The sequence below is a fragment of the Neurospora crassa genome, linkage group I (assembly GCF_000182925.2).
Source record: "Neurospora crassa OR74A linkage group I, whole genome shotgun sequence".
In the NCBI taxonomy this organism is placed as follows: domain Eukaryota; kingdom Fungi; phylum Ascomycota; class Sordariomycetes; order Sordariales; family Sordariaceae; genus Neurospora; species Neurospora crassa.
In genome coordinates this window covers 2760547-2779485 of record NC_026501.1, presented here as the reverse complement: position 1 = coordinate 2779485, position 18939 = coordinate 2760547, and the positions used below count along the sequence as shown (strand labels likewise).

Here is an 18939-nt window from a genome sequence, read left to right as displayed (position 1 = left end):
ATTTCGCATGCCTGCCCATCCGGGCATGGGAGATCGATCGGGCAGAACGGGCAATCATCACAGCGGACCTTGGACCCTTTCCTACTTTTACTTAGTGCTTCTGCTTGAGTCCTGGGACCCTGTCTCACAGCGGGAATCGCACGATAACGCAAGAAGGCTAGCCGCGAACCCTCGGGAAAGACACTGCATGGATCCAGTCGAACATCTTGGCGTATCTGTTGAGAGCAGCTTGTTTTACGAGGCTGCTCTTAGCGTGGTGTCCCTTTCCCTCACTGCCCTGGCTGACAAAGCAAAGTCCACCGAACCAAATTAAGAAGGGAAGTGTCTATCGAAGTACCACGCCAACAATCAACACGAGGTTGAAGTGTACAAGCCAGGTCCGGCAGGCTGATGCCGGCCCATGATATGGCGGGATGAACTCCAAGTGGTCATTTCGCTGATAGTGACTGTCATATGTAGTTTGAGTCGAGTTGTCGTCAAGTGCAGTGCAAGTTCGCAACGACGCCACAGCAAGCAGCATTAACAAGGGTTAATCGGGCCATTTAAAAGGCTGTCACATTTCGACCGAAGGAGTGGGGTGGACAAGCCGCCCGAGAGGGAGGAAGGTGGGAGGAAGGTTACATACCGCTATGCAGAGGATGGCGGATGGTCTTTCCATCAATCCGTCCACCAACGTCGTGCGTGGAAGCCAAATTAGGTACCTTCCCTTCTGGGACCGTTACACAAGACTCTCGACAGCTGCGACTGGACTACCTCTAGCAAAGGCATCCGGAACCGATTTTCTCAACATATTCTCGAAGACGCCATTTGAAGATTGGCATGAACAGCCAGCCATCCATGCAGACCCTGTTGTAGAGGCACCGTTGACTCTCCGGTGCGGCAAAAGGAGACAGGAAGGCGAAATTAGGGCACAAAGGCAACTTTGACGCTGTCTGTGCAGTCTCTCCCCGCCGGCGATGCCAGCACAACCACGCTCGAGCCACGTACCTAAGTACCTAATCTAGTGTCTATCGCTGCCACGCACTGGCCAACCCGCGACCACTCTCACCACCAACTTGAAGATCGAATGTTCGACTCGCCGGCGGACTCAGGTAAGAATCAAGATGACGGCTCGAGGGTATGCAAGTCTCAACTCGCAATTCTACCCACATCCACGCTTGCGTACACTACTCTTCTGTTCTCACCAAGTGAATAGAACATCCATTCACCATGTTCATCTAAGTACTTCAACCCACCACCTCCACCTCGGGCGAGACGATTGTAATTGCGACCCGACATGGGTTGAGGCTTGGGGCACACCCGGTTGACGGCGACCTCCACAAGTCCCAATGCAAGAAATGACAGAAGAAATGTTCTTTCTTGAAAAAGCAAAGAGGAATCGCGGAGAGGGAGGGGGGGAGGCTTAAGAGAGGTGCTGTCGCAGGGCATGGCACACGCAAGGCACGCACGCACTACCTATAACGCTCATCCACTACACCCAGATATAAAGTCCTCATGGCCTTGGTATACTTGGCGACTAGGTACTCCGTCACACGCAACTACAACATGTACCCCAGGCTCGGGAATCCTGTAAGGCACAGGGCTGATACTGCGGCCACCATGGATTAAGGTTTGACATCACCGAGCCATATCCTAACTTTTCTCGGGTCCTTAATCCTATTCCAAGCCCTTTGTAGAAACATCTCCGAGAAGGGGACCTTGAGAGGCTGAAGCATTACAACCTTGGGGCCGCCGAAGGCTATCGGGCAGCCAAGGAGGATGCACCACATGACAACAGCTTGGGCGGGAGTCGCGGGAGCCAACGACGCCAAGGCACTGTCTCCTTCACCCGACCCTGACACTCTCTTTCCTCTGGGCTTTCACGCAGGGGTTATGGAAGCTTCCAACTTCTGTCCAGTGGTCTTACTAGCGTACAGGGAATCCCCCACGCCTTCCAATCTCGTTATGTAGGGGATATCGGTTGCATGAATATGAGGAATGATCAAATTCTCATGTTTGGGGTTCTTCCTTTCGGTTTTGTGAACAGGCGCGGCGGCGAAGTACTCGATAGCTAGAGGTATCAATACGTACACTAAAGAGCACCCCACGAGCACCCGCTTCTGCCGCTCAGAAGGCACCGCCTCGCGGATACAACCGTACGGATCTATATCAACGACATTATATTCATGGCCGTACCGCAACCGCCTCGTCTGCAATGAACTATGGGTAACATGACGCCACAACGTAAGCGAGATCCAAGTATTCGGAAACGCCGTGCGATAGAAAATGAAAACTTATACTGGGAGGGAGAACTACCTATCGGGACCTATCTACATAGTATGTCAAAAACGTACCTGTACAGCCACAGAAACTCACCTGTCATAACCTCCCGCGCGCTGGTCAGGAGAGGGTTTGATCAATGCTTTGCTCGGCACACATACGCAGTAGGTGTCTTGATCTGCTCGGTGATCTCCGATCTTCAATGCTTCCTTCGTCGCTTTCACGTTCGACAAGGCACAGGGCGACACACGTCCTCTCCGTGTAGGATGTCAGTAGGTTGACGAAGGCAAAGCTGCCGATAGGGGACGAAGAGGGCTGACCCGTTTTTATACAGCATTTCCCAGTTTTGTACATACAGAGTTTCTGGCATGTCGTTTGAAACTCATGAGCACCCCTTTGTTCTTGATCTCAGAAGACTGTGTGCCCCTCAGGGCCCGCCCTGGGCCTGGTGGGTCTGGCAGGACGGCATGCCCCGATAGCACCTGCGGTTAAAGAGGCACCGCAACCTGCAATGCGGGGAACGATACACAGACGAGACTGGAACGCTTGTCCACTCCCGTCGCTGAACGTCATCCACCAGTGCCGCCGTTTTGACTCCCGCGCACGGCAACGACCAACGTCAACTTGCCCGAACCCTTAGGTTAAGTCTAAATATTCGCCTAGCCTTGGCCGTCGACTGAGTGGCAACTTATGTAAACCGCAACAAAAAGTTCAATCACTTCGATCAGCCACCACATAGGGTTACCTCACCAGTCGTTTTTTGACACAACCTCTCAGCATGGCCAAATCGGATCTCGACAACGCTAATCCCACCGTCCTCAGTGTCTCACAACTGCCCAGCAGGAATCTAGCGAAGGGCCATGTGAGAAAGGGCCCGGATTCCAAATATGACCACATCTTGTTCCCAAAGCAGTGGTGGGCAGGAAGTTCCCTGAACACTGACCCATCGGTGTGGACATCAGACGAGGACGAAGACGACGACTTGACTTTGGCGACAGAGGAACCCATTGACGAGCAGGAAATCTATGGTGAGAACTACGACCCGTCGAGTTGCACGTGTATAGCAAGGCGCAGTCCATGTTCAACTGCCTGTCTCACTCATCTCTGTTCTATTTTTACAAGAAACCCACACCGGTGATCAGACAGCTGATGTCTTGTTTTAGACCTGCTATCAACGATATCGGACCCTGAACACCCCGTCACCCTGGGTCAAATCGCCGTCGTCAGACTTGACGATATCCATCTTAGCCCATCTCCCGCCGAGCGTCTAGATCCAAACACCCTGACCAATGTCGAGGTTGACCTTACGCCCACAGTGAACCACTGTTCTCTGGCGACTGTCATTGGTCTTGCCGTCCGTGTCCGACTCGAGAACGCTCTGCCTCCCAACTATCGCATCATCGTCCGCATGAAGGATGGCTCCCATGCCCAGGATGACCAGGTGAACAAGCAGCTGGGAGATAAGGAGAGGGTTGCCGCTGCTCTGGAGAATGACACCCTGAAGGGCATCATCGAGAAGATGCTGGAGACTTGCGTCTGAGTACAATCCAGACAAGGGAGCTTCAGAGATGTCCATTTCAGCGAATTATCATTCACCTTGCGATGGCTTTCCAGGCTTGACCCTACGCTGCGGTATTTCGTGAGATTATATCCGCAGGATTGCCTTATTGGTCAGTGGTGGCAACGTTATTCTATACTACGTACAGCCCCTCCTCGATATGGGGCACATGCGTGGCTATCCGGTGTGTGCGGGGGTTCGTAGAGGAATTGATATAACGATGCGAGACATTGGCAAATTCTGATACCTACCGCCGCCTTTATCGATGTTCAAATTTCCACTCAGGGCCCAGCACTCTGTTTCCCATGTCAGTCCAGAGAGAAAGGGCCAGCAGCCATCCCAAACCACGCATTGGGATCACAAGCTCCGAAAGTTAAAATACGAAAGGCACGATGTCACCTGATATTGCATCCCAATCTTGGATGGTGGTCATGGGCGATTTCTGCGGTGAAGCCCATGTCCCTAGCATTCTACCACGGGCTTAGGTCAATATCATCTACGGCTATCATATGATGATAGAAAAGACACCACACCTTACTTCTTTTTTGGTCCTCTTGCATAATTACAATCTTTACTCTTTGAGCGATTGTCACCAAGTGTCTACGTCCTCGCCGCCGAGTCCGGGGATCTTTGGACTGAACATTAACGACGTTGACATGGTAATTACCGAGCTGACCCATCCACCCAAATAAAACAGAATCAACAAAAGTTGAGAAGTAATTTTTGGGGGCGAATGATGATTTTGGATTCTGTGATAGGAGGATCGAAGGGGTTACTGTCGACACACCCGCCTACTTCCCCCGACACCAGGGTCTAGTGTACGACAGACGGCTCATCCAACCCATGACTTATGTAATCGAGTACAGTCTCAAGAATGCGGACGTTAAGAACCCCACTTTCTATTGATCGACGGAACCCATGTGCTTTATGAACTGATCTACATGATGTGGACATAGCCCGTTTTAAAGTTGACGAATTCAAGAGACTATAAAGTTGCAGCAATTTGCGTTCGGGTCATGTGGGTAGGGAAGTACCATGGAAAGAAGAGAGCCCTCCGATGCCTCTCACAACTCCAAAAGAGCGTGGGGAAGTCCAAGGCATCTTGATCCTACCTTCACAAAGACTCCGTCAACGACTGTGTTTTTGTACCAATACACCAAGCCCAACATCAAAGGTTCGACACCAACACACCCGACGGTTCAAAGGTGACTTTAAACGTCCTATTCCGAGGTTACTAGTAGAATGTAAACCTTTGCGATACAAAGAGGACTGAGTGTGATTACGTAACCAGCTCTTCCTGCCATCATGCATGACCTCCAGGGAGACTAGTGCCTTGAGCCACATGTCAGTGTAGTGTGAAGAGTCTAGTTTTACACAGTTCCTGCGAAATCCCTACCCACCATCGTAAACACTCATCTCCTTTCACTCCAACGCTTGCATACTTATGTGGGCTAAACTTCACTCCACCATTTCACTCATCTTCTTTACCCAATGGTCAGTAGGGGAACTAGTCGATGAACGGTTACTTCTATCCAGCCACATATGGTACTCTACGCGCAGGGGAAACAACACACGAATACTATCACCGCCTCCGTATGTCCACGAGCTAGTGGCCGTTGAGTCCTTTCCTTTTTAGTTGGTGATTGACACACTCTACAGCCATTCAGGAACACTTGAACGAAAACAGAAGGTCGTACCTTTGCTTCATTGCTCGCGTTCAAACAATTGCACCTATCAGTGAAAAGCACCAAAGTCACCACATCCAGTCCACACACACCGTATACTCGATACAGGCGAAGTGTGGTGTACATTACAGAACCAAGTGTATGAGTTTAATATCTGATCATGGATCCTCTATCGAGAGGTGTCTTGGTTGACCCCATCAGCATTACCATCTGAGCTTCCTCGCTCCCACCAAGCACCAACAAGCCTCCATCAAGTGCATCCTGTCAGCCTGTCAAGCCTGTTCGCTTCATTTCTAAGAGTTTCCCCATGTCTATCCATGTAGCACCCATGCCATGCCCAGGCCAGAATTGCCTTCAATCCTCCACATCTCCAACCTGGTGCTGATGCTACATGATTATCAAACGATCAGCAAAGGCTGCGCAAAATTGATGTATCTTACCGGACCAGGTCGGGTCGGAAAAGCGCGAACCACCCCCCATCTTCCTTTCCCCCTCCCTCACAAAGCCGCGGAAAACAAAAATTGACACCGAGTGGTTTCCTTTTCGCTGTCCACATTTTTGCAAGTTCAACCGAGGGAAGTCACGTTTGAGAGGGTTTGATACCGGAATAGTATCCGATCATCCGCTAACTAGCAGCTTCGTGGTTCAAGCAAAGGACAACTACAGTGTACCAAGATATTATTCCGGTCTTCCCCTGTACTCACGCCGTGGTATACATACATTACTCCATACCAAGCATGCTGGATGAAGAGAAGGGGAAATGAAAATGGAAAGAACCAACGATTAATAGTGGCTTTAATGCCGAGAAGAGCGGGATAAGTCATCGTTTGAGCTGCCATGCCACGGTACACCGGATATAAAGTGACCTCCACGTTTGTTCTGGGAACCGTACAACAAGCGGTAGTAGAAAAACGGCGGGTACTGCGCCTAATGCTTGGCCTTTACATACACTGCTTGCGTGCGGTACATAGGTATTCGATTGTACACTTCCATTGATCGTTGACTACGCTGGATTCGTACCTTGGCATCACATCTCCCGGTACGTCCCCCTGGAGCTTTGTCCACTGGTGTTTCGGCTTGAACTCGATTCCCTTCTCATGTTCAGTTGCAGAAGGCAAATGGAAAACGAACATAGAACAAAACAAAAGGGAACCGAGAACGCGCGGCAACAAGCAAAACTGATGTGGCCGAGGTTCCTTCTCAAGGAAGGAACTATTGACGAATCTATCCGGCTTCTCTTCCTTAACGTACACTGATAGTGTTTCAGTGTCGCACATATGCGGTCCCTATTACATTCAAGTTAGATCACCTCAACATCGTTTTCAAGAGTGACAAGGCTTTTCGTGACCATTTACCTTGACATTTGAATTGAACATCTATCTTTCTTTGCTTTTTCATTCCCGGCAAAAATTTTCTGAAATGGAATCACACGAACGCCCCCCTTCCACCAGGAATGCTTAGACCACCTCTACCCAGAAATTACATAAACGGCGTGAAAAAACTGACAAGCCACATTCGTCGCCTCACCCACCCAGTTTTCTCTAGGTGCTTCACGCCTCACCCAAGGTGCCGCTCTCTATCAAGCTCTGGTAAAACTCGGGCTCCAGAAACTTGGCCACGCTGACATCCTCGCTCAAGCCCTTGCGCCGCCTCGTCTTGAGCACGAAGTCTCTCGCCGTCGCCTGCGCGTTAGCCATTTGTAGAGGACGCAAGACGATCTCCTTGTCCAGCGGATCACCGGGAACAATGTTCCACCTGTCGAAAACTAGACTGACCATGGCCTGGCCGGGCGTGTTGATTCTCAGATCGGTCTCGAAGCCGAAACTGTCGATGACGGGCAGCAGGCCGTTGACGCGGTAGAGCGGGGTGCCGGCAATGGGGCCATCGGACAGGACGTGGCCGCGACGGCGGGCCAGGATGTTGTAGACCGTGCTGACGGCATCTTGAGGACCGGTCATGGAAACTGAATACATGGGCTCCATCAGACGAGGCGAGGCCATCAAGAAGGAACTGTAGCAGGCGCGGCGGGACGTGGGGATGATCTGACCACCGCCCCGGAAAATGGCCTCCTGGGCAAGCGACACGTCAATGAGTCGGAACTTGGTGTTGCGTATTGCTGGTTTCACAGACAGGTTAGCACCCATGAGACATGTGAGGGGGGAAAACGTGTATATCGTGGGAGAAGAGGCCCGGAAGCGTGACTGAGCAGTTCTCGTGAGCCGAACCCATTCAGCCAACGTTGGCCGAGGTGGTGTTCGCAAGGTGCCTCATCGTTGCAGTCTGCAACTTTTTGAGACTCCCCCGCTTGTGAACGCCCAGAACCCCCTTCTGACAAGGGCATCATGCACTGGCAAAAAAAGAGGGACCAGATCCTGTAGTGAAGGCTGCATTCATAGCCTGCTTTGGGGCCTCCCTCCCAGCTGCCACTTTAAGCAGGTCACTGGAGCCCCCATACTGCAGGTCTTTACTAATGGTGTCAAGCGCGGCCAAATCTGTAGCCGCTAGGAGATATGACTGCATAGGCACGCGGCGGCAGTCGAATGCAAGACGCTCAAAGAAGAGATAGAGATAACTTACGCTCTTCGCAAAGCGGGCCTTCCCGGACTGCCCAGTTGAAGCCCTGGCGAATAAAATCCTTAACAGTATTAAGTCGCTTCTTGTCAACCTGTTCATCGTGTTAGTAGCCCGGAAGTAAGAGACGGCCCGGTTTCGACGATCACCGCAAAAACCTGGGTAGAACGGCAACTGGTGTCCCGAGCATGGGAAAGGAACTCGCAACTGACCTCTGATGGTAAGGTGTCATCCTGCAAGATGTTGGGTCCCATCTCGTCTGGACCGAAAGCCCAGATACTCCTGGCTGCAAGGAGATCCCAGCCATACTTCTCCTCGAAAAATTTGGCGATCTTTCGTACAGGATCCCGAATCCTGACCGCTCCGGACTCAATGTCCTGCGCGATACCATCCTCCAATGGCTCCGCCACCATTGTAATGGTGTTCTTCTTATTGGGGGTAATGGCGTAGCATTTGGTTGCGGACATGTCCTGTACCGTCTCGCAGAATCGAACCACAGGATCCGATACCCTGATCTCCATATCGGCATATAGACGACGTAGGTCATGCAACACGCAGTCCATGTATAGCTCGCCAGTACCAACAATAATATGCTCTCCCGATTCCTCTACCTTGGTGGTAATGAGGGGGTAGCTCTTGTTGATTTTCCTGATGCCGTCAAGCATCTTGGGTAGTTCAGACGGATTGATGGGCTCGACAGCAACCTTAACGACGGACTGGGTGAAGTGCGAAATAGGTTTGAAGATGTAGGCGTCCTCATCATCCTCAAATTTCTTCTCCACAATAGTGGCAGTCTTCACGATCGAGTTGTCCACGCCGCCCAACAGAACCCAGTTACCAGCGGGCACGCCGTCGGTTGGGATGTTGTATCGTGTTTCGGCAATGAAGACATCGGATATCCTCCCCATGGCCATATCTTCTTCGTCGTCGATAGAATAACCCTCGCCAAGCACGCGGACCTCTGTGCCAGGGCGCGCAATACCGCTCATCACACGGCCAAACGAATAGAAGCTCTTCGCATCGGGAGCACTGAACAGCTTGGACACATACAACACAAGCGGGCCATTTTGGTCGCAGTTCAGCATAGACTCAGCAACCTTGCTGTCCAGAGGGCCTGTGTAGTACTGTTCGAGCTTTTGCTTTGCAGCCTCAGCCGGCGATGGGATATGCTGACAGACCATGTCTACGAACCCGGTAGATGGCCCAAAGAACTGCTCGCAAACCAATTTCAACAAGACCTTGGGGTCAGTCTTGTACTGCGATGGCTTGAGCTGAATGCCCAACTTTTTCAAGGTACCCTTCAGTTCTTCCGGACTTTCGCTAATCGTATGCGAGTACAACTTGTAAATCGGCTCCATGATGAAGTTGACAAAGGACCTCTTAGCTCCTTCTTCGATGGGTTTCCTTGTGAAACTTCGCTTTTGCGGGTTAAAGTAGATGTCTCCCCAGAGGCGCCTCGCAAACTCTTCCGAGTTGACACCACCATACGTGTCCGAGTACATCTTGGCGAATGACTGAAGAGTGAAACACCAGCCCATGGACGTGCAGGCAAACAGAACATTTCCTCTCTCTGGACTTAACCTCCTCTCCTCACCTCGGCCTGGAATTGTGTTCTCAATGACAGTGTTGACTTCTTCGATCACATGCTTAAGTTTGTAATAGGCATCGTTTGGCGGCAACTTGAGCTCGAGAATTAACCGGTCCATCTTGTTGACAATGAGGGTGAGTGGGATGTTCTCCAAAACGGCGTGCTTGATGATCTGTTCTGTGTTGACCTGAACCCCCTCCACGACATCGACCACCAAACAGACACCATCCACAAGCCTGAGCGAAGCCGCAACTTCGTCAACAAAGTCCACATGACCTGGCGTATCGATCATGTTGAAGAGATGTGATTTTCCTTTTGTTCCTTGGAGGACCAGGCTCATGGGCGAAGCCTTGATGGATAACCCACGTTCCCGCTCGAGGATGTGAATGTCTGTGTACCGCAGCTGCTCGTCGCGCTTCTTTCCCGTTCGCTTCTCAAGTTTGTCCGCAATGTCGTGCGTCTCTAACACCAACATATCCATGAATGCTGTCTTTCCGTGGTGTAGATGTCCAGCAAAAGCCACGTTACGGATTTGTTCGGGGAAGTTCATGAGATCGGCCATGAACGTGCGGTCAAAGTATACGGGAGGTAGGTCTGCTTCTTCGATGCTGAACTTTTTTTGCTCGACAGGGGCGATGATCGGCTGTGTTAACGGTTGCGCATCCTCCTCTTGAACCAAAATTTCGACGCCCTCGCCATAGACCTGTGCGGCTGTCGGGTAGTACTGCTTGTCTTCGTGGAGAACAACGGCGTTGGAGGGGCCTTCATCGTCAACTTCCATCATCTCCTGAGCCGGAGCTTCTGGGGCTTCCTCTGGGTAATCATCGTAAACGTAGTTTCCAGCGTCGACACCATGTTCAGACTCTTCCTCGGAGGCTTCAGCATCTCCGCTACGAATCAATGGTTAGCACCGCCGAAGGAGAGAGCATCATAAAGTAAGCAAGATTGGACATTAGCCTCAAAAAGACGATGGAGTCTTGACCAAAACACAGCCCAGACAGACCATCCTTCTGCAACGTGACGACGTCATGGAGATAGCATGATACGTACATGAAGTTTCCGAACTCGTCGTACAAATCGTCGTCCATCGTGTATCGTCGATGATAATTGAGCGTTACTCCAAAGCCGCTTTGTCTCGAAAAGGGTAGCTGTCGCGTTGTTGAGCAATGGGAGTTCAGAGATCTTGACTGGAACGTTTGCTGGATTTTCGTCGCTGTCTTTGCGCAAGGCTGATGTCAACCAGTGAACTCTCGCCGCGGCGCGCAGTGGACCAAGCTTCAACCGTGTAGCGCTAAACTTGGAGGTCCCTTGCAACTAATGAAAAAATGGCAGACTTCATTTAAATGGTAGAGACTAGTGTTTTAGCAATGTGGCGCTAGCTTCGGCATCGACCACAGGAAGTGGCTGGTGCGCAGATCTACTGCTCAACATTATCAGATCATCTGATAAAATCTTTGCTCGCAATGATGGCACCACGGGTCCACGGCAGACATGCAAGCAGATTCCCGCAGCGGACCACGTCAGAAACCATCCAGGCCATCGCGGTGCCCCTCAGGGTTCTAACACTCCATAAACCCCCACAACTGCCCCTTGCCCAAGCTGCCACATCCTAGTCTATAAAGACGGGTTCAAGAGGTATCATGGGAAGAGAGCCAGTTGCCGCCGGCATCGGACACCTCACACCACTTTGTCAAAGTCTGCGAGGGTCCATTTCTCTTATTCCTGAAGATCGGCACTTTTCCGGATAAAGACTGATAAGACCTCGCGTTGAAGGCGGTGAGAAGACCTGAGGTGACAGCTACAAGGTCCCCGTCGTCTCAACAATTTCCCCTATCCTGTCCCGCGTCCAAAAGACAATCCTGGTAGTCACGGGCTGAGCTTTATTAGAACAACGCTTCCCACATCTTCACTGTTCTTACCTGGCTTCACCCGCTTTCATTCCATAATCTTTAATTCCAAAACCCGTCTTTTTCCTCAACTCCAAGCTTCCAAACTAGCCATCATGTCTACCGGTCTTCCCTCCGTCTACATCGTTTCTGCCGCCAGAACCCCTGTGGGGTCCTTCCTTGGGTAAGCTACCCCGCCATGTCGGCTGACCTGGAGCTGTTGTCAGAACGATACAGGAGGGACGAAGCGTGAACTTCGCGTTGCTGATATCTCTGAACTTGTAGTCAGCTTTCCAGCCTCTCTGCTGTTCAGCTCGGTGCCCATGCCATCAAGTGTACGTCGGTTAGAACCGGTTTCGAGAGGAGTATTAGATGAAACGTGTCCTTAGCTAACCACTCCTGTTTCTAGCTGCCGTTGACCGCGTTCCCGAAATCAAGGCCGAGGATGTTGAGGAGGTCTTCTTTGGCAATGTCCTCTCTGCTGGGTACGTAGCCATAGATTCCTTTGTGCGCAGCGAACGCGCCGCCGCGACTCGACCCTGGAACAGCACAATACTAACCACATGTCTTTATCCTCAGTGTCGGTCAGGCTCCTGCCCGCCAGTGCGCCCTGAAGGCCGGTCTCTCGAACAAGGTGGTTGCCACCACCGTCAACAAGGTGTGCGCTTCCGGCATGAAGGCCATCATCCTTGGCGCCCAGACCATCATGACTGGCAATGCAGACATCGTTGTCGCTGGCGGCACCGAGAGCATGTCCAACGTCCCCCACTATATGCAGAACCTCCGCACTGGTGTCAAGTACGGCGACGGCGGCCTTGTCGACGGTATCCAGTCCGACGGTCTCCGTGATGCATATGGCAAGGAGCTCATGGGTGTTCAGGCCGAGCTCTGCGCCAAGGACCATGAACTGAGCCGTGAGGCCCAGGACGAGTATGCCATCAACTCGTACCAGAAGGCCCAGGCCGCCACCGAGGCTGGTCTGTTCAAGGAGATTGCACCTATCGAGGTCCCGGGTGGCCGCGGCAAGCCTGCCATCAAGATTGACCGCGATGAGGAGGTCAAGAACCTCAACATCGAGAAGCTCAAGTCCGCCCGTACCGTCTTCCAGGCCAAGGACGGTACCGTCACTGCTCCCAACGCCTCCCCCATCAACGATGGCGCCGCTGCCGTTGTTCTTGTCTCCGAGGCTAAGCTCAAGGAGCTTGGTATCAAGCCCATCGCCAAGATCCTTGGCTGGGGCGATGCTGCTCACGAGCCTGAGCGCTTCACAACTGCCCCGGCTCTTGCCATTCCCAAGGCCATCAAGCATGCCGGTATCAAGGAGGAGGACGTTGACTTCTACGAGATCAATGAGGCTTTCTCTGTTGTTGCCCTTGCCAACATGAAAATCCTTGGCCTCGAGCCCGAGAAGGTCAACGTCTATGGTGGCTCCGTTGCCATCGGCCACCCTCTTGGCTGCTCCGGTGCTCGTGTTGTCACTACCCTCACCTCCGTCTTGGCTGAGAAGAAGGCCAGGATTGGCTGCGCTGGTATCTGCAACGGTGGCGGTGGTGCTTCTGCCATCGTTATCGAAAACTTGCAGTAAGTGGTTGGCGCTTGTGTCTCGATCGTTCTATATACCCACATATCTTTCCACATGGCTCGCGGGGCGGAGTTTTGCAGAACGAAAAAGCATACATGCCTTGTGATTACCACATGAGGATAACATTCTAATAAAAAGTTTTGATGATTAATGATAGATCGACAACTAGCTTGCCTTTCGCTAAGTCAAGCCTTTAATAATACTAAAACCCAACCCATACACGGGAGATTGTTCTCGACGTAATTCAGACCATAGCTGTCATACAAAGAGTTGATATCATTCGAAACCATGACGGATTTGAATTCACTGCTTTGCGACTCATGAAGAGACACGAATTCGATTTTGGGATGGATGTGGTTCAAACCCCAATAAATTCATGGCTTAAGTGACTGCGCACTTGCTTATACACTGGGCCGCCACGCCTTGATGCAACTGTCCTCTCCGGCAGTAAATACTACTTGCTGCTCATCAACAAAGCAAAAGCTGCGAACAATCTCGGATCCATGTGCCCCCGGAAGACCTACCACAGTCTCACTATCCAGGCTCCATGAAGCACCATTCTTCGATAGATGGATCAACCGGAACAGTTCTTGACTATTCGTCCCCCCCATACGTGGTTAGCACATACTCAAAAGCTGGTTTTTCACCAAAAAGTGGCAAAGTTGTCCCAGGGAATAAACTCACTCCTGTGTTCCGGCACCAATTACCGCTCCAGCACCCGTCACCTTCGGGATAACGTTGCACAAATACTGGCAATCCACCACCTTGCGAATGTCGCCCAGGTCGAGCGTCGGCGAGCCCTTCTCAACCGTCTCGCCCATGTCGTACAGCGCGAACCGCTCGTCGTGCGACACGGCGTACACCTCGGTCTCGTTCAGGAAGCCGGCCCGGTGCACGGAGCCGTGGTTGAAGGCCGCGATGACCACTTCGTCCTCGTCCGTAATGCGCGTGTCGCACACGTTGACGAGTCCGTCGGTTGAGCCGGTGAGAAGGAGGTGAGGGTTGGTGGGGTGGAAGGAGAGCTCGGTTACGTCGTCGCTGTGGACTTCGTCGTAGTGGATTTTGGCGACGCGGGGGGAGCGGAGATCCCTTTTTTTTGGAAGTTAGTGAGATTTTGTCTGGTTGAAGGTGTCGAACAGCAGGTGAGCTGAGCTTGGGTACGTAAAGTCTTACCATAAAAGAATGGATGCTTGGTGGTTAGCCAGTTCCGTGCCGGCGCCTAATGTGTTTGTCTGTTCCGAGCAAGCAAGTGAGAGCAAACCGGGACCTTCGCCTGGCGTCCCTATTTGCAACACTGGGGTGTTGGCCGCATCGCTTCTCAGATCCCAGAGCGAAACCGTCCCGTTCTCGCCTGCTGTGGCAACGATCGAGTTTCCAACGCTGAATACCTCTGCGCAGCTGATGTTCCCATGGTTGGTCTGGACTTTCTTGAGAGGTCCCTGGTTGAGACGCAGAGGGTTGAAGATGGAGAGACTTTGGTCGGATCCAACGGCTGCTAGCCCAGCAGACACGGGGATGATGTCTGTGATGTAGGTTGGTTCGGAACCAGGATATTTGAACCCGTCGGTGCAAGAAAGGGCATACATTGTGACTGGTTTATTTTCGGGGGCTGAAAGATTTCGCTCTGGTACAATGGTTCGCAAAAGATTTGTGAGAGACTTCTCCGTTCAGTTGTAAGTCGATTTGAGCTGTACAAAGTTCTTAGTCTTGATGCTTCGGTCTTGAACGGTCCTAATGTCTACCTGTACTTGGTACTCACATCAGATAAAAAGAGTAATCCGACTTCCCAAACAGATTGTGCTATAATTCACTGGTCACAATTAGGGATTATTCGAAGATTTATTGCTGTTATCATGTTCTTTGAGTTCACAGTTGAACCTTGAAATGAAAACTACATACTTCTCTCCTTCAAAAGCGCACTTCGGATCGCAAGCCGCGGCAGCTGTCCGCCAGCTGACTGACCAATCACAAAAGCACCTCCAGGTACCTACGCTACAACTGACGGGACGCGGTTGTCGAGGTTTTGAGTTCTGCGGGCGCCCGGGGGTAGGAGTGCGGACCCCTGTCGAGCTCGCTCCAGAACGATTACAAAATGGGAAGTCCACGCTGGGTGTTCAAGTTCACTCTGGACAGCTGGTATTATGATAGCGTTGGTTCGCGGCTGCTGTGGACGCTACCACTACACAACAGTAAAGGTGTACTGTAGCTACTGGTAGTGACTACGCCACGATTTGTTGACGTGATTTACCTCGACATACGTCCCGTCTAAAAAGAGTGCTGATATTCAATCGACCTAACAAGCTCGAATACTTGCACCACATCTGCTCCTTTTTGGATCCCACTGCAACGGACAACCACGGACTGCAAACAACGTTATTGCTGACAATCTGTTGCTAATACATCACGAGTCTGATAATGGCATGACTCTTTCCTCTGGGTTTGCCTCTACTACTTTTCCAAAGTCGACAACCATGAGGCGCTTTCTTCTGTACATAATCCGTATGCTTGCGAACCCAGGCCACTCTGCTCTCCTGGAGCGCCAGACACTGACATCATCGTTCCCAGTGCTATTGCAGGTTGCTGTGTTCTCCCACGCGGACGTGCCAAACAACCAACAACATGTACTTTCCGGAGATGAATCCAATGGAGCAACAGGCAATACACTCCCCCCCGAGCTCCCTGCCGCACAGCATGTACAACCAGGTATGCGCACTCGAACAAAGACGGAAGCTCAGGGCTGGAAGGACAACTAACTGACAGATAAACAGGTGCTGCCCTTGTCAACGCCGCTCTGGTCGAATTGCGAAAGCTACACCAACCGTTGCATTATAAGATACGAAAAAACCCCGGCATTTTGAGAACCGTTCTACATCTTGCTTCCAAGGCATTACCGGCCATCCGACTTACTGCTCCATCGCCTGCTTCCTCCCACGATGCCGTCAGTGGCCCGCTCCTCCATGCGACCAGGCTCCTCGAAGAGTCCGCACAAAAGAACAATTCTGATGCGCTCTATATCCTGGGCGACATGAACTTCTACGGCAACTTCTCCCATCCCAGGAATCTCAAGACGGCCTTCGGTTACTACCAAAAGCTCGCTTTGCTCAATGGCAACAGTTCGGCAATGTACATGATGGGAGTGATGTATTCTACAGGAGTGGGAGGCGCCGTGGAGCCGGACCAGGCCAGAGCTCTGCTTTATTATACCTTTGCTGCCAACCAGGGCCATACAAGAGCCGAGATGGCTGTGGCGCATCGTCACTATGCAGGGATCGGAACCACGAAGAACTGCGAGACGGCGGTAAAATACTACAAAAGGGTCGCTGATAAAGCAATTGCGTGGTACCGGTCAGGACCCCCCGGTGGCATGAGCTGGATATCGGAATCTCACCGTATCGCCGACGAGCTTGGAGGTACATATGGTGTAGGAGCGAGTGTGTCTAGTTCGGGACAGAACGCACCTCACAAAAACCCCACCTCTGACGCACAGGCTTCTATCGAGGATATTCTCGAGTACCTTGATCTGATGTCTCAGAAGGGCGATGTCAAGGCGACTTTTAACCTGGGTCGTATCTTTTACGACGGGCAGAGAAACCTCCCGCGTGACTACGCCAAAGCTAGGGAATACTTTCTCAAGGTGGCCAGTAAAACCTGGAATAAAAAAGGACAGGTTTTCGAAAACAAGACGCCCAGTTTTCACACCATTAGTTGCAGAGCAGCTGGCTATATTGGACGCATGTATCTGCGAGGAGAGGGTGTTGAACAGAGCTTCAGGCTCGCTGAGTTCTGGTTTAGGCGCGGCAATGAGCAAGCAGACCAACAGTCTCGCCATGGACTCGGACTGATGTATCTGAACGGTTACGGCGTGGAACAAAACCTCGATCTGGCGCTCAAGTTCTTCAATGCGGCAGCCGAGACTGCGTATCCACCCTCACATGTGCAGCTCGCTGCGCTGTACCTTGATCAAGGTCAGTCCGATGAGGATATCTACGCAGCAAACCATCACCTGGACCTGGCGGCAAAGTACTACAATATGGAGGCATATTACTATATCGGAGAGATGACCTATTTCGGTCTTGGCCGCGAGAGACAATGCGAGGTCGCACTTAATTACTACAAAGCGGTCGCTGAGAAGGTAGAGCCGTTTGTCTCGTCGTGGGCTGAGGCTAATTTGGCCTACGAAGCGGGTGAGATTGAGTTGGCATTTCTCGAATACCTGCACGCGGCAGAGCAAGGATATGAAACCGCTCAGAACAATGTTGCGTACATACTCGACCCTCAAAAGTCCTATTTGACTATCCCGCAGTGGCTGTGTCCCAAGGCCCAGAAGCTGACACTCCTTCAAAACCCAACACTAGCACTCATCTACTGGACCCGGTCGTCAAGGCAGGGTAATATTGACGCTACTGTCAAGATGGGTGACTATTACCTTGGCGGGATAGGAACAGATGCGGATGTTGATAAGGCCGTTCAGTGCTATACTGCCGCTTCAGAACATTACCAGAGCGCGCAGGCGTTGTGGAACCTGGGCTGGATGCATGAAAATGGCATTGGCTTAACCCAAGACTATCATCTTGCCAAGCGGTATTACGACACTGCTCTGGAAACGAACGATGAGGCGTATCTCCCCGTCTCTCTCAGTTTGTTGAAGCTGCGAGCGAGAAGCGCCTGGAATACTTTCACCAACGGCCGGATCAACTCTATCCAAGACGAGCCAAGTGAGCATCACCCCCTGACCAAGGACATATCAAAGAAACCCAGCTAACAATCAGCAGCCGAGAAAAAAGAATGGTCGCTCAGTGAATGGATCAATAATTTCTTACAGGATGAGATGGGCTATTACGGAGATGACATGTATGATGGCTATGAGGATGCGATGCCTGGTGCCGATTCCGATTTGGGTGCCTTTGAGGAAGGGGACATCCTGGAGACGTTGGTGATCATGGGTCTCGCCGCCGCCCTTGTCTTCTTGGTACTGTACCGCCAACAGCGACAACAAGCAGCCCGGCGGCAGCAGGAAGATGAGGCTAGGCGCCAACCGCAAGAACAGCAAGGCCAAGGCGTAGGTAGAGCAGCTGGCGGAGCGTTTGCTAATGGACAACAGCAACAACAGGCAGGAAATGGGGGTTTTTTCCCCCAACCTGGCGCTCCAGGCTTTGGGCAATGGGCTGTTGGTGGCGTGGGCCACTGAGCAGCTGGTTGGCACGGCTTTGCAACTCTTTTTTTCCCACTGCATCTTTAGTCTTTACCATAAGCGGTATTCTTTGAGCTATTAATGAGCGATGGTGTACTTGGGTATTGAATACATACGCTGTATACTATAACAGACGTTGGAATGGTTATGGTTGAGAGTAGCCATACAAGCACCGTTCTTGAACTATTCTACAGGGTAGAAGCCGATGTTGCTGTTAGTGCGTCACCCACGTGCCCACTAACACGTCTTTCAGGCCAAGCACTTGTACTTGTATTCAACGCAGACATCTGCGGGCCAACCAAGCAAACGGATGATGCTGAATGGGAGTCGATCGACAGCAACAGAACCCGGCTCTCTTTCTTGGCCTGAATGGACTTTAATCATGGTTCAGTTGGGAGGATGCTTGCTTTGAATGATCGTGAGGACCCTCCTCTGCAGACCTTGATGCAGCTGCCCGGTATGGATACCTAACTACTACAGCAGGTACGACTCGCTAAAATGATCCCCAGTCTCCGTTCGCATTGCGGTAGTTCTTTCATCTCACAATCACATTTCAACCCATCGTGTTTTTCATCGGACTAGACCGCAACGTCACGTTGCACTTCAAAGAGCGCAGCAA

General features: G+C 51.6%; 6 protein-coding genes across 7 annotated transcripts; 3 read left to right on the top strand and 3 right to left on the bottom strand.

Annotated features, from left to right (window-relative positions):
- Positions 1–1604: 1604 nt before the first annotated feature.
- Positions 1605–2362, bottom strand: NCU02574 (hypothetical protein; the record flags this gene model as incomplete). Its single annotated transcript, XM_960612.1, has 3 exons — positions 1605–1851; positions 2071–2143; positions 2356–2362. The coding sequence occupies 3 exons, from the start codon at positions 2360–2362 to the stop codon at positions 1605–1607; spliced, it is 327 nt and encodes a 108-aa protein (XP_965705.1).
- On the top strand, positions 2197–4885 carry NCU02573. Of its 2 annotated transcripts, XM_011394664.1 has the most exons (4): positions 2197–2223; positions 2318–2527; positions 2594–3287; positions 3423–4885. In XM_011394664.1, exons 3-4 carry the CDS (start codon positions 3038–3040, stop codon positions 3797–3799), a joined length of 627 nt encoding a protein of 208 aa, XP_011392966.1. In that variant the 5' UTR covers positions 2197–2223; positions 2318–2527; positions 2594–3037; the 3' UTR covers positions 3800–4885. The 2 variants fall into 2 exon arrangements, with proteins under 2 accessions (XP_011392966.1, XP_011392965.1); XM_011394663.1 differs by lacking the exon at positions 2197–2223 and having other exon boundaries at positions 2227–2423.
- A 1575-nt stretch (positions 4886–6460) lies between these two features.
- NCU02572 (U5 small nuclear ribonucleoprotein component) lies at positions 6461–10958 on the bottom strand. The gene is made up of 5 exons (XM_960610.3): positions 10712–10958; positions 8286–10551; positions 8080–8167; positions 6858–7618; positions 6461–6788 (listed from the first exon to the last, which is right to left on the bottom strand). Exons 1-4 carry the CDS (start codon positions 10747–10749, stop codon positions 7053–7055), a joined length of 2958 nt encoding a protein of 985 aa, XP_965703.3. The 5' UTR covers positions 10750–10958; the 3' UTR covers positions 6461–6788; positions 6858–7052.
- A 181-nt stretch (positions 10959–11139) lies between these two features.
- NCU02571 (acetyl-CoA acetyltransferase) lies at positions 11140–14061 on the top strand. The gene is made up of 4 exons (XM_960609.3): positions 11140–11731; positions 11833–11882; positions 11957–12032; positions 12127–14061. Exons 1-4 carry the CDS (start codon positions 11664–11666, stop codon positions 13130–13132), a joined length of 1200 nt encoding a protein of 399 aa, XP_965702.2. The 5' UTR covers positions 11140–11663; the 3' UTR covers positions 13133–14061.
- NCU02570 (WD domain-containing protein) lies at positions 13434–15000 on the bottom strand. The gene is made up of 4 exons (XM_960608.3): positions 14889–15000; positions 14303–14817; positions 13814–14218; positions 13434–13723 (listed from the first exon to the last, which is right to left on the bottom strand). The coding sequence occupies exons 2-4, from the start codon at positions 14713–14715 to the stop codon at positions 13531–13533; spliced, it is 1011 nt and encodes a 336-aa protein (XP_965701.2). The 5' UTR covers positions 14716–14817; positions 14889–15000; the 3' UTR covers positions 13434–13530.
- Positions 15001–15278: 278 nt separating this feature from the next.
- On the top strand, positions 15279–18657 carry NCU10789 (ubiquitin-protein ligase Sel1/Ubx2). The gene is made up of 4 exons (XM_960607.3): positions 15279–15628; positions 15695–15832; positions 15898–17844; positions 17902–18657. The coding sequence occupies exons 1-4, from the start codon at positions 15550–15552 to the stop codon at positions 18315–18317; spliced, it is 2580 nt and encodes an 859-aa protein (XP_965700.3). The 5' UTR covers positions 15279–15549; the 3' UTR covers positions 18318–18657.
- The last annotated feature ends 282 nt before the right edge of the window (positions 18658–18939 follow it).

Bases quoted from the DNA above. Each gene is read 5' to 3' on its own strand.
- NCU02573 (XM_011394664.1), top strand. From the start codon at position 3,038: ATGGCCAAATCGGATCTCGACAACGCTAATCCCACCGTCCTCAGTGTC. The intron at 3,288-3,422 runs GTGAGAACTACG...GTCTTGTTTTAG, and splicing joins TGACGAGCAGGAAATCTATG to ACCTGCTATCAACGATATCG.
- NCU10789 (XM_960607.3), top strand. From the start codon at position 15,550: ATGACTCTTTCCTCTGGGTTTGCCTCTACTACTTTTCCAAAGTCGACA. The intron at 15,629-15,694 runs GTATGCTTGCGA...CATCGTTCCCAG, and splicing joins CTTTCTTCTGTACATAATCC to TGCTATTGCAGGTTGCTGTG. The intron at 15,833-15,897 runs GTATGCGCACTC...ACAGATAAACAG, and splicing joins CGCACAGCATGTACAACCAG to GTGCTGCCCTTGTCAACGCC.
- NCU02570 (XM_960608.3), bottom strand. From the start codon at position 14,715: ATGTATGCCCTTTCTTGCACCGACGGGTTCAAATATCCTGGTTCCGAA. The intron at 14,219-14,302 runs GTAAGACTTTAC...TCCAAAAAAAAG, and splicing joins CAAGCATCCATTCTTTTATG to GGATCTCCGCTCCCCCCGCG. The intron at 13,724-13,813 runs GTGAGTTTATTC...GGGGACGAATAG, and splicing joins ATTGGTGCCGGAACACAGGA to TCAAGAACTGTTCCGGTTGA.
- NCU02572 (XM_960610.3), bottom strand. From the start codon at position 10,749: ATGGACGACGATTTGTACGACGAGTTCGGAAACTTCAT. The intron at 10,552-10,711 runs GTACGTATCATG...ATTGATTCGTAG, and splicing joins GACGAGTTCGGAAACTTCAT to CGGAGATGCTGAAGCCTCCG. The intron at 8,168-8,285 runs GTCAGTTGCGAG...CACGATGAACAG, and splicing joins ATGACACCTTACCATCAGAG to GTTGACAAGAAGCGACTTAA.
- NCU02571 (XM_960609.3), top strand. From the start codon at position 11,664: ATGTCTACCGGTCTTCCCTCCGTCTACATCGTTTCTGCCGCCAGAACC. The intron at 11,732-11,832 runs GTAAGCTACCCC...CTGAACTTGTAG, and splicing joins CCTGTGGGGTCCTTCCTTGG to TCAGCTTTCCAGCCTCTCTG. The intron at 11,883-11,956 runs GTACGTCGGTTA...TCCTGTTTCTAG, and splicing joins CGGTGCCCATGCCATCAAGT to CTGCCGTTGACCGCGTTCCC.